This window comes from Pelodiscus sinensis, chromosome 27 (assembly GCF_052426305.1).
Source record: "Pelodiscus sinensis isolate ZL-2025 chromosome 27, ASM5242630v1, whole genome shotgun sequence".
Classification (NCBI taxonomy): domain Eukaryota; kingdom Metazoa; phylum Chordata; order Testudines; family Trionychidae; genus Pelodiscus; species Pelodiscus sinensis.
In genome coordinates, this window is record NC_143078.1 from 10,358,834 (window position 1) to 10,373,349 (window position 14,516).

The following is a 14,516-nucleotide window of genomic DNA, read 5'->3' on the forward strand; positions in this document are numbered from 1 at the left end:
AGGTAATAGGCACGCATAACCTCTCTCCGGTATAAAGCACACTGATACGCACACAGCACTGGCTTTATGGGATCCTTGAAGTGACCTCAGACACATTGAGGAACATTCTTTTTCATTAGGAGTGCAGCATTCACTCCGCTTAGCGTTGGACAGATTTCTAGAGCCCAGTAAGTGCTGTGTCTACCTTGGGCTGTTATTGCAAGCGGGAGTGGATACGCTTGAAAAAATTGAGGCATGGCCCCCCTTGACGAAGATTTTGCTTTCATGGGTGTTACCTTGAAATCATAAATACCGAGGCTGTAAGGGGGCTCCATTCATTGCAGTTAACCTTGGGCACAATTTCAGCGTCCTGTAACTGCTGCAACACTTCCTCTACTTTTTGGATGTTCGCTGCCCCTGTGCTGTGTGAAACCACCCACCTTTTCTCATCGGAGATGAGACTTTCCAGACTTGCAATGTAGATGGCCAAGCCCTCTAGTTTAATGAATGATCAAACAAGTAAATACTCCCCCTGGACACTTTGAAACTATTTTTTTAATCTATATGAGCAGGTTGCTACCAGTCCCTGTGTTGCAGCATCCCAGGATTAAAGACCCATCTTTATCAACTGCTGTTGTGCTTTTCCTCACTAGAAAAAATAGTGTGTCTTCCTCTCCTGTTAGCTAACCCGAGGTAAGGAACCTGCGGGACAATCCGAGGGGAGGCAAGTCAGTGTATAGTTTTCATGTGTGTGAGCAAATCTCAAGGTAAAGGCTATTGGAGAGACAAGGGTTACAACTATTGCCTTATTTTCACTAGAATTTTACCTCAGACACAAGCACTAGCTAAGACTAAGTCTGTACTGCACCCTTTTTCTTCAAAAGCTTATGCAAATGAAGCGCGGAGTGGAATATCGCCACGCTTCATTTGCATAATCAATTAGGGGCTGTTTTTTGGGCAAGAGGTTTTGCACAAGAGCCATTCTTCCTGAAAAAATGAAGAATGTCTCTTGCACGGGGAGGTTGCACAAAAAGGAGCTGTCTACACACAAGCTTGTACGGAAAAAGGGTGCAGTATAGATGCAGTCTAACATGAGGTAAGAACATCTCTCCTAGTGAAAACCAGGACTTCTGAGTTGCACCAGATCAGAGCTGTTGCTGGCGGTGCAGCTTTCCACGACGAGCCTGGTTCACACTGGTGCTTTACAGCGCCGTCACTTCTTGTGCTCAGGGGAAGGGGTGGTTTTTTCACACCCCTGAGCCAGAAAGTTATGGTGTTGTAAAGTGCCAGTGTAGACTTAGCCTAAGGATAAAGGTAAAAGAGAATGGAAATCCTTAAAGCCTAAATCGCTCAAACAGTAGAAGCCTCCACCCAACACAAAACCACAGGCAAGACTAAAGTAGGAGCTAACCAGGCCCCAGGGCAGTTCTGTTGTGATGACAGCAGAGCAGAAGTTTTCTGCTGAAGAATTTCCACAAAAAATGCCAATTTGTTGCAGCCAAAATGTTTTGCAAATTTGTTTCATGCTTACCATATCATTTCAGCTGAAAACGCAAAGTAGTATTCAATTGTGACCTTGTATACGTGAAACTTTTTGAGGGATTCACAACAATTTTTGTTTAGAAATGTATTGCTACTTAAAACAAACGAATCTCAAAAGCAAAACCAAAGGCTTTGTTTTGAGTTGAGCCAAGCAATTTGACCCCAAATATTATTTTTTGATATATCCAGTGATCTGAAAAAACCAGTTCGCATAGTTCTTTCATCTGTTAAACTTGGGACCGGGGTGTCTGTTGTATTGGAGTGGTGTATCTGTGTGTGTGAGGGAAGAAGAGGAATACCACAAAAACAAATACAGAAAAGACCAGGGAAGGCGTGGCTCCGAGACGGTGCCTAGAACCGTGAGGGGCGACCACAGCTAGTGAGTGGGCCGCACAAGTGGCTTCCTTCATCTTAGTGGACTGTTGTAACCAAGATGGTCTCCCAGGACAGGGTAGGTTTGGTCACTGTGCTCGTATACCTAAAATTTGGTGGGGGGGGGGGGGGAAATACCAATTGAACCTTAGCAGCGCCGGGCTTGGATGCAGCAGGAGCACACGACTCTCCCAGTCAGTGTTGTGTGCAATCAGCACACCCCTCATTTCACATGCCCTATGAGTGCATCTCACTTTTGTGATACTGTAGAAAAAAAGCCCTATGCGGACGAATACCAGCAGAATCTGGCAATCCTGTGCATGGGCAACCGTTAAAAAAAATTGTCTCGTGAACCACACACAGAATCTTAGAGGGCAGGTTGCCCACCGCCGGCCTACAGCGACTGAGACTTTGGGGCTATGCACTAGCTAGAAAAAGGCTTGGAACCAGTAGCCTCCCCAGGAATTGAAATTGGGGGGGTATCAGAGCTGATGAGGGGTGAGACCGTGAGGGTGAAGATGGGCTGTGTGGCACCATAGTTCACAAAACTGGGGTGGTGTTGGGGAAATTCAGGGGGTGCATACCCCCATGGGGGGGGGGGAAGTGTAGAGAAATCCCTGCTTGGAACTGAGAGAAAAAGAAACTGCCTCCTTATGTCTGATTTCTGTTTTCAGGGAAACAGGACGCTGTACCATCCTTGTAAGTGAACCAGACTGCATCCAGGAAATACTTGACTCCAACATGGCTTTCTTCTTCTATGGAAAACAATCAGCCAGGCTTTGAATTTTGCCTAACCCGGAGGGTCAAAAAGAGATAACCGTATCAAGTTTCCACTCCTTGCGGCCAGACATATGTTTCTTTGTTTTTAGCAAGAACGTTTTGAAGCCGATAAAGCTGTTTTTAAGTTACAGCCTAACCCGGCTACCCCACGGAGACAGATAAAGCTGTAGTGTGTTGACATTTGGACAACACCTTTCATTGGTTGCGAGCGGAGGTTTGCTTGGTGTAGATCTGAATCATTTGATCTGGCTGTCCAAGGCGCTAATTGCTTTACAATCTCAGCCCCCAGACAAAAGAAATTAATGTCTTCAAACTTCCTGGAGGAATAAAATACACCAAGTGTTGATGGTGGGTGAGCAGTGATATGGGAATTTGGGTGCCAGCCGATAATGGAGCAGCGGGCAGGGCTAGGGTATAAAAGTCAGGTGTGTTTTGCTGCGGCGTTCAGGTGTGTTCTGCTCAGGAGCTGTTTGGGGGAGAAATCGAGCACCATGAAGTGGTTCATCCTGTCTCTGATTTGCCTCCAGCTCTCAGACGGGCTGGTGAAGTGAGTATGCTAGACCAGATAATGTTGTGCAGAGAAGTAGCTACGCGAGGGAAGTCTAGGTTGAGTATTAGGAAAAACTATTTCCCTAGGAGGGTGATGAAGCACTGGAATGGGTTGCCTAGGGAGGGGGTGGAATCTCCATCCCTAAAGGTGTTTAAGTCCCAGCTTGACAAAGCCCTGGCTGGGATGATTGAGTTGGGGTTGGTCCTGCCTCGGGCAGGGGGCTGGACTCGGTGACTCCTGAGGGCTTTTCCGGCCCTAGGGTTCTATGATTCGAAAACAAACAGGCCAGCGTGTCTGTGTCCACTCAGTCAGGCCCTTACGATGACGTCTGCGACTGTATTTCTGCCTTGGCTCAGTGGTTCTTGCCTGGGCTGAGAACCAGAGGTGAAAATAAGCCCCAGTGCGCCGCTCCGGCAAGAGCTGACTGGGGAGCGCCGCTGTGGCAGGTGGGCGGCGTGGCTTGTGGTGCACGCTCCTTCCCAGCCGGGCTCCTGCTGCAGGCTGGGGCTGACGACCCGGCACACACAGCCAGGCTAAAGGGACCCGCTTGGGGGCACATTGTAGAGGAGGCGTGTGTGCTCCCAACTGGACTCCTGGTGCATTTGCACCTGTCTTGCTGCCCCTCAGGGGACACCAGGCAGTGCACGTGCCGTCTGTGGTGTACATGTTGCCAGCAGGCTGGGGAGTGTCTCGCCCCGCTGCCGGTTTCCCAGCAGCAGTGCCTCCACACTGTCAGCTCACAGCTTCCTTGTGGAGGCAGCAGGAACCCAGCCACCAGGGTAAGGTCACCTGGCCCCTGGAACTCCCACAAAGTCTCCCCCTCACTCCCACCCCCCCTGCCCTGACTCCTGAAACTTCCCCCCACAGTTCCACCCCCCAGCCCTGACGCCCGCACCTCCCCACATCCCAACACTCCACCCCACACTTACATTTCTTACAGGTACTGTCCTATCGCAACCCGCCCTGCCTTGAGGTCCCCCAGGGAGGCAAGTTGTGATCGCATAATACTTGTATGAAATGTAAGTTCCTTTGTCTCCCGGCGGTAACACACTGAGCTGTCAGAAGTACTTGGAGAAGGAAGGAACAGCTTTGTGGCAGGCTACAGAGTGGAGAGATGCTTGGAAGGGCAAACCATTTCCTAAGCTCTTCTTGTGCTATGCAGAGTCACTTTGAAGAAAGGAAAGTCTATGCGAGAGTTGATGAAAGAGAAAGGCGTTCTGGACAGTTTCCTGAAGAATCCCAAAGTTGATCCCGCAAGGAAGTACCACTTCAATAATTACAATGTCGCTAATGTACCAATAGCCAACTACTTGGACGTGAGTAATAAGGCTCTTTCTCCGTCTCTCTCTTCTTTCTTTATCTGGCCTTGCTCCTCTTCTTTCCTTCCTTATTACCTGGTCAATTTGTGTGCTTCTGTTTTCCCAAATCAGTACAATGTTTTGATTTCTCTTTCCAGCCCATGGAAATAGACAACTATTTTCAAGTGGTTTGGATGGAAAAAACTAAAGGAATCCAACGAACACACGAGTCCGGCTTCCAGTATTGTTTCTATTTGGGAAAGCAGTAGAGTCTGGGTTGTCCTGTTTCCCCCCTCCTACTTTCTCTCTCCCAAGTGTTTGCTGTGTATTCCCTGGGACACATCGTGTGTTTTCTCCAGGGACTGGGCTTATGGTTTTAGCACAAGTCTGGGAGTCAAGAAGTTACCATTCTGTTCCTGGCTCTGAAACAGAGCTGCTGGGTTTGTCACTACTCTTCCCCAAACATCAGTTCTCCTGTATGAAAAATACTGTACCAGCCCTGTGGAGCTTAATTCCTTACGGACTGGAAGGACCTTTGACATTTCCAAATGGAAGATACTGGAGAAGTCAAAATGGTGGAAAATGATGAACAGCCCAACGAAACCCCCCTGCCCACCCATCTTCTCTCTCTGCAGACCTACTACTTCGGAGAGATCAGCATTGGGACTCCACCCCAGAACTTCCTGGTTCTCTTCGACACCGGCTCCTCCAACCTGTGGGTGCCCTCTACGTACTGCCAGACCCAGGCCTGCTGTGAGTACTGCTCTGCTGTTAAATATTCCTTAGATGCATATCCTGTGTGCACTGCTCCTGAAAAGCAGAGTCATATTCCAAGAAGGCAAGAAGTCACAGCATCTTCTAAACCAAGAAAGATCCTCTCAGTATTTACAAATGTCGGACTAAGAGATCAGCTAGTCTCCTTCTACAGCTCTGTTCTAAGCCCTGCTTACAATATGGATCACTTTTTCCATATAAAAAGGCACTACAGTATTCTGAAGGAGTCGTCCAACATTCTAACAGCTGTGATGCTGCACTGTAGAATACTGCAGAGTGTATGGTAAAGTTTAAGCGGTCATTCTGGGTGATGACAAATGCCATAACTATGACCCAGATTTTCAGCTGGCATAAACTGACATTTATACCAGTTGAGGATCTGGCCCATAATTCTTAAATGTTATGGTTCCAGGTACAAGATAGGTTGATGAAAGTGGGCATTAAAAAAAGTTTGTTTGATATTATCTGGCTTAATATCAGTGTTTTGTTCTATCATACAAGAACTCTTGGGCTAACTTTTCTTTCATTCCATGGGACATTAGTGGTTGGAAAACGCTGCCTCCACTTTGTAAGCACTTGAATGAGTCTGGCTTAAATCACATTGCAGCCACAAATGTGACTGGCCATGATATTGCAATCTTGTTTTTAATGCAGCCAATCATGCAAGGTTCAATCCCAACCAATCATCCACCTTTTCCAACATTGGAACAACCTACACACTGCCCTATGGGTTTGGAGACGTGGAAGTGGTGTTAGGTTATGACACGGTGACGGTAAGTGAAATTTGCACCATCCTCATCCTGTGTTGCCATTAGAGTAGTGGCCCTCAAACTTTTTGGCGTGTGGCCCCCTCTGCTCAATGCAGACCTTTCCGTGGACTACCAGCCAACCACACATGATGACAAAATGGCTGCAGAAGGTGTTGGAGGTGTGGGGTCTGGTTGGGAGAGAGGGTGTAGGAGCAGGGTTTTGGGCAGGAGGGAGGATGCAGGAGTGGGGTATCGGCAGGAGGGAGGGTGCAGCAGAGCGGGGTATCGGCAGGAGAGAGGGTGTACGAGTGGGGTTTGGCAGGAGGGAGGGTGTAGGAGCGGGGTTTGGCAGAAGGGAGGGTGTAGGAGCGGAGTATTGGTAGGAGGGAGAGTGCAGGAGCGGGGTTTGGCAGGAGGGAGGGTGCAGGAGGGGGGTATCGGCAGGAGGGAGGGTGCAGGAGGGGGGTATCGGCAGGAGGGAGGGTGTAGGAGGGGGGTATCGGCAGGAGGGAGGGTGTAGGAGGGGGGTATCGGCAGGAGGGAGGGTGGAGGAGCAGGCTGGGGGTATGGAGGATGCTTACCTGGCTCTGCGCCTCTTGCCACTTCTATTGGCCATGAATCTGGCCAATAGGAACAGCAGGGAAAGCCTCCAGGTGGGTGGTTTCCTGTGCTGCCATTCCCCCACTTGGGAGCAGGGGGAGCAGCAATGCATGGAGCCGCTCCCTGCCCTCATGAGCTGGATTTACCCTGCCAGGCTCCTCGTCCTCCCACAGCGGGAAGCCAGCGCTGGTGCTCCAACCTCATGTGGGGAGTGGGGGGCAGGCTCCCCACTGCAGGCGTGGGGCAGAGCTCCAGGCCTGTGGCCCACCTGCAAGATGGTCAGAGGTCCGTGGACCCCACTTTGAGAGCCACTGCATTAGAGGGATGTCTCTGGACTCATCGGATGGCATTTGGGGTTAGAAACATGAGGGGTTGTGATTAGTAATATCTTGTCTTGAATGCAACCTACTAAGGCTTGTGACCCACATGGAAGCAAGAAGACATGATACGTCTTTCTAGTTTAACTGCCTTGGGCTGGGAGACGTTTATCTGAGGACATTTCATGAGCTACATTCCATTGGCTTCAGTGTTGTGACACCAGCAGTGAATTTGGTTCTGTAAATTTGATTTTTATGTTGTTCATTAGACCCTGTTAATACAGAACATAGTAAGAGAAACCTGCACCAGTTTTAACTTTCAGATGTGAATTTAAACCAATTTAGTTAAATCATGCAAACCCCAGTGTGGATGCCTTTGTATTGTTTTGAGTGGCTTCATTTCCGTGTCTTTTTCTTGAACTTCAGAGTGGTTTCTTTCATTAAGCAAAGTGTCATAAAGCCCCTATTGATCCAGTGTAACGGAACTGGTTTAATCAGTGATTTAAGTTAAACTAGTGCTGCTATTTCATGTGGACAAGTCCTGAGTTAATCAGTCAGTGAGGAACAACATTAGCTATACTGATCATTACTAGGCACAAACTCTGTGGCTACGAGTTTTTTTCCCCCCTGATTTTGCTGGGACTTCAATTTTCTCCTTTGATTGAGAAAATGTCCTCAACTGACTCCCACTCCAGATCAAATATGCGAACCTGCTTAGAGATAAGCCCCTAACCCTAGCAGTGTGCTTTCTCAGAATGTCTTGAGCATCAGCAACCATTGAGAAAAGAAATGGTTACATGTTTTCGCTGCCCTGATTACATGTAAAATTCTCGGTGAGAGCTGTTCTTTTCTTCCCCTGTAGATCCAGAACATGGTCGTTGAAAACCAGGAATTTGGTCTGAGTCAAAATGAACCTAACTACCCCTTCTACTATACTTACTTTGATGGGATTTTGGGAATGGCTTATCCTCCGGTAGCCCTACCAGGGTACAACACACTTATGCAGGAACTGGTGAAGCAGGGCCAGCTTACTGAGCTTATCTTCAGTTTCTATTTCTCCCGGTAAGATCTCTCTCCCCCTCTCCTCCAACATAAGTATTTTCTGTCTACGTCTCTATTTTTCTCTCTCCCACCATTCTGTTTTCTTCCTGTCTATGGGTATGTCTAGACTACATGCCTCTGTCGCCAGAGGCATGTAGATTAGGCTACCCGGCATAAGGAAATAAAGCTGCTATTTAAATAATCGCGGCTTCGTTTAAATTTAAATGGCTGTTGCGCTCTGCCGACCAGCTGATGATCAGTTGTTTGTCGGCAGGTCGGGGCAGTCTAGATGTGCCGCAGTCGACAAGGAAGCCTTTGTCGACTGGCGCAGGTAAACCTGGTTTCACGAGGCATACCTGCACCGGTCGACAAAGGCTTCTTTGTTGACCGTGGCGTGTCTAGACTGCCACGACCTGCCGACAAACAGCTGATCATCAGCTGGTCGGCAGAGCGCGGCAGCCATTTAAATTCAAAGGAAACCACAATTATTTAAATTGCAGCTTCATTTCCCTATGCCGGGTAGCCTAATCTACATGCCTCTGGCGACAGAGGCATGTAGTCTAGACATACCCTATCATCCCTCCTCCCCTAGCCACATGTGTTTTACAACCTATTCCCCACTGGGTAAAATCTGATCCCTATCTGATATGTTAATTATTTGTGCTTCCAGCCAGCCCACGTATGATTACGGAGGGGAAGTCATCTTGGGAGGCATTGACACCCAGCTGTTCTCTGGCCAGATTACCTGGATCCCTGTTATCCAAGAGGTTTACTGGAAGATTGGTATTGAAGAGTAAGTTTTCTTTGTGCACACGTATCTGTAACCCACACAGCTGATGTGGTTCGCTGTCCTATGGAGTGGCACTTGGACCACTTGCAGCGAGAGATAAGAACAAGGAAGCTCTACAGCCTAAGCTGAGAGCCAACTGGCTTTTAGCTCAAGCTGTAGAGGCTCCTACACTAAGCTCCAGCGGTCCCAGGTTCAAATCCGTTTGGTGGTGGTTACACACACATGCTTACTAATGTAGGTTTGTACCTTTCCTCCTTATTGTCCATATACAGCCTTTCTGGCTGTAATTAGTGAAGTCGCAAGCTCCGAACATGGCTCAGGGTAAAGGCTGGGTCTGGATTTCAGACCCACCCAGAAAGAGCCATGATTGTGGTTCGAGTAAAGCTGATAGGTCCGATCATAGGTCCCAATTCAGCAAGAATCATAAGCATTATCTTGAAACATGCCTAAGCAGCAGCTGCTTAAAGATTAAGAGCTTTGCTGAAGAAAGATGGAATTAGACACACCCTAAAAATTAAACACGTGCTGCTGTCCTCTCCTGAATCGGGGCCAGTGGCAATGCTTGGCCCTATAGAATAAGGGTCTCTGAATGGCAGGTTATGGAGTATCTGAAGCCTTGTGGTTTTGGTCAGTGATGGGCAACCTGTAGCCACTGAGCCACATGCAGCCCATCAGGGTTCTAGGTGTGGCCCAGGAGACATTTTGTTCACCATTGCTCATGCACAGGGCTGCCAGAATCCGCTGGTTTCTCTCCACGTAGGTTTTTCCTACTGTTATTACTAAAGTGACACACGCGTAAAGCCAGGGCACGTGAAGTGAGGGGCGTGCTGGCTGCACACAACACTGACGGGGAGAGCCGTGTGCTCCCTCTGCAGCCAATCACAGTGCTGCTACGGTTCAGTCGGCACCCCCCGCAAATTCCAGACACACAACTGCAGTGAGCACAACTGCCCTACCCCGGGATACTGTCTTGGTTACAACAATCTTACAGCCTCCTGTGAAGAAGGAGGCCACTCGTACAGCCCACTTACTAGCCTCGGTTGCCCCTTGCTGCTCTTGGCTCAGCTTGCATCTGAGGCATTCTCTTGTCTGACAGATTTGTACCATGAAGTTTCCTGTATTTCCCCCCCCTTAGGTTTGTTATCGGACAGCAGGCAACTGGCTGGTGCAGCCAAGGCTGTCAGGGCATCGTGGACACAGGGACATTTCAGCTCACCGTCCCGCAGCAGTACTTGGGGTACTTCCTGGAGGCTGTGGGGGCTCAGGAATCTAACGGAGAGGTAGGAGCAACAGGAGGTCTTGATACACTGCCGAGGATGTCCACATTTTGCAGTGCCTGACACGGGGAATCCAAGACATCAGAGGATGAGAACGACGGGCTTTTGTGTGATCAGACAGGGGCTCTGGGGCCAGCATCTTAAAATTGGTGGCAGCACCGTCTATATTTCCAGAACATCAAGTCTCCCTTGAGTGTGAGGAGGGAACATCTGCTCTCCCTTTCCCCAGTGGAAATCAGAAGTAATTCTGGTGAAGTCAGTTGGCAAGGTCATTAATTGTTGTAAACAGGTGTAGTGCTGGAGCTATATTGTCTGACACACACTGAAGAGTCGGGGTGGGGTAAAGTCAGCATGAGCACTGAAGCAGGCAGTATGGGGATACTATTGTGGCTGGCAGGAGAAGATGGGTGAGGCTGAGGAACTGCCGCCTGTCTTATGGCAGAGCGCTACAGAACGGCTTCTACTAGACTCTGCCATTTGTCCAGCAAACCAAACATTCAGGGGTAACATTTGGTTTTGTTCCACAAAGGTTTGTAGTTTTTCAGCAGATTGGAAAGTGTATGTCAGGCCCTCAACTCTTGTGTGAGTGTTTCCCCTTCCTAACTGATAACCTCATGGGGCTGAATTGCTGCTCTAGAGCAGGGACTTGAATTCAGATCTTCCTCTCTTCTAGGGGAGGTGCTAACCACCAGGGCAGGCTCTTACCTGCAAAAATCGAAGGCACTCCAGCAATGTTCCCTCTAATATTTTTTATATGTGTGTGGAATAAACTTTATGTGCACCAAGGCATGTGTGGATGTGCACCACCAGTAGAAACACGTGCTGTGGGTGCTGAGGGTGCTCTGCTCATCAGCTGGGCAGCATTTAAATCTCTTCTGGGTGGCCGCCCAAGTGCTCAGCTTAGAGGGAACACTGCCACCCTGCCTATACCCTACCAAGGGCTCCAGGCGTGACTCGGTTAATTTAGGGACTCCCATCCTTCCCCTTCCAAAGGCTCCTACCCGTACCCACCTCAGGGCAACCTGGTCAATTTAAATACCTGCCCTTATCCCCAGGGCTCAGAACCAAATGGGTCTGTGAGGTCTTTTCCCACTGAAAGAACCTTTCACAACGGTGCTCTACACCTCTGTTTATTAGCAACACACACACACAAACACATATGCCAAGCACATGGCTTATGCTCAGCACTCCCAATATATAGACAAACTTCACCCAGTCAGGATTCACTTGCCTGGGGGTGCCGGTGATGCCGCTGCACATCACCGTTATGCAGACAGCTCAGACGTCTAGCTCCATACATGGTCCCCAAAGAGGCCTGCTTTATATTCATTTACATGGGTAAATCTAGCAACCTCCTTAAACTCCACTATACCTATCACATTATTTGATACCCCTAAGTAACACCATCGTACACTAGTACCTAGGTTTCCTCTCCCTACTCAACTCTTTTTTATGCTTTTTCTTTCATGCTTGAATTGTAACTTATTTATGGCCTTCTTTGTGCTAGTGCTCAGCATGAATTTCCTGGTTAGAGCTTATCTTATTTATTTTACCGTTTGTTGGGGGTCTTTCTATACCCTCCTAAAACTTCCCAGTGCCCAGGTGTCTCTGCTTTACAGCCCCTCATATTATAACTCTTGTTAGGCGCATTCCTGAAGGGGGGAGTGTCTTCATAGCACAGGAGCAATTTTTCCTTGGTTTTAGTGATGAAATGCCTGAGTTTCACTCAAGGCTAACTGAGGCTAGTTTAGTATGGGGATATGATGGATGAGAAGGGTGATATCCTTTTCTGGACATCCTGACCAGTCACAGTCTCTAGGAAGTGTTGGCAGGAAGCCAGAAGAGCCAACGAAGAGAGAGTATGAGTTTTTAAACTGAAAAACAGGATCATCTTGTTGTAGTCTTTTGTGGGAGCAGATCTGCGCTGGAGATATGAGTTAAGCCAGGAGCAAGGCATGGAAAGTTCAGTGATATCCATGCCTTGGGAAGGACTAACCATTGGAACAACAGGTATATGAGTAGAACAAGGAATGTTTAGTTAGATGTGATCAGGTTATTTTCTTTATTTTTGGGTTTGTTGGACTCCTCTGTGCTGTACCCGTGTACCTCACCCTCCCGCACCCTGTACATTGTAAATTTTAAACTGAATCCCAGGGAAGCAATTCTCTGTATTTTTAATCTGCCTTTTTCAGTAGCTCTGTAGCACCTAGCAACCTAGTATACTTCTTTAAGTATGTCATCTTTTTTTTGTTAAGAAAATCAGCTTTTTAAGACAATGATCTGATTCCTGTGTTGTAGAAGGCAGGAGGTTCTATGTGCCTGTGCCTGAGACTGAAAGGTCAGCTATTAAGAAATTACAGTTTGTTTTCAAGCTCCCTTCTGAGGAAGGATTAAAGAGCCTGGCATTACCCCACAGGAAGAAATTCCCAAATGTGTCTCCCTGGGTTCTCAAAAGAGTTCTTGCATTTGGGTGATGGCAGCGTACCACCTGAGGTCAGGGAATCTAGGACCTTGGGCAGTTTTTGAGCAGAAGCCTTTAGTGGTAGGGTATTTTAAAATGTCTTGTGGACCCCCAGCTTCTGCAATCAAAGTGTCAGAATGGAGAACAACCTTGACAGGTGGTGAATCAAGTCCCTGGCCTACAGGACTGGGTTTGCTCTCAATTGCTTCTGTTGATGCTGTTCCACACGTTTAAATGCTTATAGCGCCAAAGAGAAAGTGAATGTGAACGAGTGAACAGGACCCTCGTTCTGGTGGTAAGAGGTGTGACTTTAAATCATTCTCTACCTGACTGTCCTGTTGAAGAGGAACAGCTTTGCTAAGTGAGACAGAGTGATATGCCAGTGGTTAGAGCACTTACTTGGTATAAGGAAGATCTAAGTTCAAGTCCCTGCTAGAGGATGGAGTTTGAATGTAGGTTTCCTACCTCCTAGGGAAGAGCCCTCTCCATGGGGCTAAAGGCTACAAAGAGGGAACACGTGTGAACATTCATACGTTGTTTCCTGGCCCTGAAAATCTTTCCCCAGTTGAAACCATCAGATCAAGGGTGCAAACAATCTTGGTCCACCTGAAACTGCATTTTTCAGCAAGACGCATCTCCCAGCTTTAGCTCACCCCAGTTTGGTGGAACAGTAGATACTTTACAGTAGCCATTCTCCTCTGTTGAGAAAAGCCCCTGTTCTAAGTTGGTACTGGCTTAATCACCTCTTGTTCTTTTCTTCCTCAGTACGTGGCTGATTGCAGCAACATCTCAAACATGCCGACCATCACCTTCGTCATCAATGGATCCCAGTTCCCGCTGCCCCCCTCCGTCTACGTCCTCAATGTATGTATTACTTTAAAGTCCGAACCAACTTTTCTCTTACAGAGACAAGGAGCCAGGCCCGGGTCCACAGTCAGGAGTCAGAGCTTCTGTACTGAAGCAGAGACCTCCTCCTTTTCCCACTGCAGTTCTGTGTGCCTGTCATTCCTAGCAGCGCTCAACACAATTCGCATTCCAATCATGCAAGCTTACGGGGCCTGCTCCTGCTCCCATCCAAACCAGTGCAAAGCTCCCAAAAAGTCCACTGTGCAGCTGACACAACCCTCGGGCTGTTGAAACGACAGCTCCAGAGACACGTGATAAGGACATAAGAACGGCCATGCTGGGTTAGACCAAAGGTCTATCTAGCCAGTGTCCTGTCTGCTGATAGTGGCCAATGCCAGACGCCCCATTCCTGCCCATCCTGGCTATCTCTTTTTCTTTCTTACAGAACAATGGCTACTGCACTCTTGGAATTGAGGTCACTTACGAACCCTCTCAGAATGGGCAGCCGCTCTGGATCATGGGTAACATCTTCCTTAGGGAATATTATTCTGTCTTTGATATGGCCAACAACCAAGTGGGCTTAGCCCTAGCTGCCTAGTTAAACGAGGCCTCACCAGAACTGGCGAAAACATTCCCTTTCTGGTCTAAATCTTCTCTCCTGGACACTGTTGGAATCAGACATAGACTGTGTAATTCTTACTGTGCCTTGCATACAGCCTCAGCTTACCTCTGGCTTGCGTATCCATGCTCTCCACATGTATTGTTGCGAATAAACAGCAAAGAGTCAAATTGTTTTCTGTTGCCTCTTTTTTGTTGTCGGTTGAGTGAAGATTGAGCCCAGCTGTTTACTTGCGGTATCACAACCTCATTGGCACACACCAATTGCTATTCAAGTGTTGAGGAGGAAATTAACCTCTCCGGGACCCATTACGGCCTCAACTTCAAAAAAGCTAAGCACGTAGTAGCCACCATTGACAGCAATGGATAAACCCCCCTCCATGTGTTCCTATTAGGAATCAAATTTCAAAATAGCAAACTCTTCTGCAGCATGGGATGGCCATTCTTTGTACAGCGGTAATAGAGACGCTGATTCTTGACTAGCAGACAAAGGGGATGTGAGGTTTGTAGTAGGCTTTGAGA

General features: G+C 48.1%; 1 protein-coding gene across 1 annotated transcript; it reads left to right on the forward strand.

Annotated features, from left to right (window-relative positions):
• Positions 1 to 3,164: 3,164 nt before the first annotated feature.
• LOC102443428 (pepsin B-like) lies at positions 3,165 to 14,141 on the forward strand. The gene is made up of 9 exons (XM_006130415.4): positions 3,165 to 3,220; positions 4,386 to 4,539; positions 5,157 to 5,274; positions 5,950 to 6,068; positions 7,824 to 8,023; positions 8,673 to 8,795; positions 9,928 to 10,072; positions 13,296 to 13,394; positions 13,822 to 14,141. Exons 1-9 carry the CDS (start codon positions 3,165 to 3,167, stop codon positions 13,972 to 13,974), a joined length of 1,167 nt encoding a protein of 388 aa, XP_006130477.3. The 3' UTR covers positions 13,975 to 14,141.
• Positions 14,142 to 14,516: the final 375 nt, after the last annotated feature.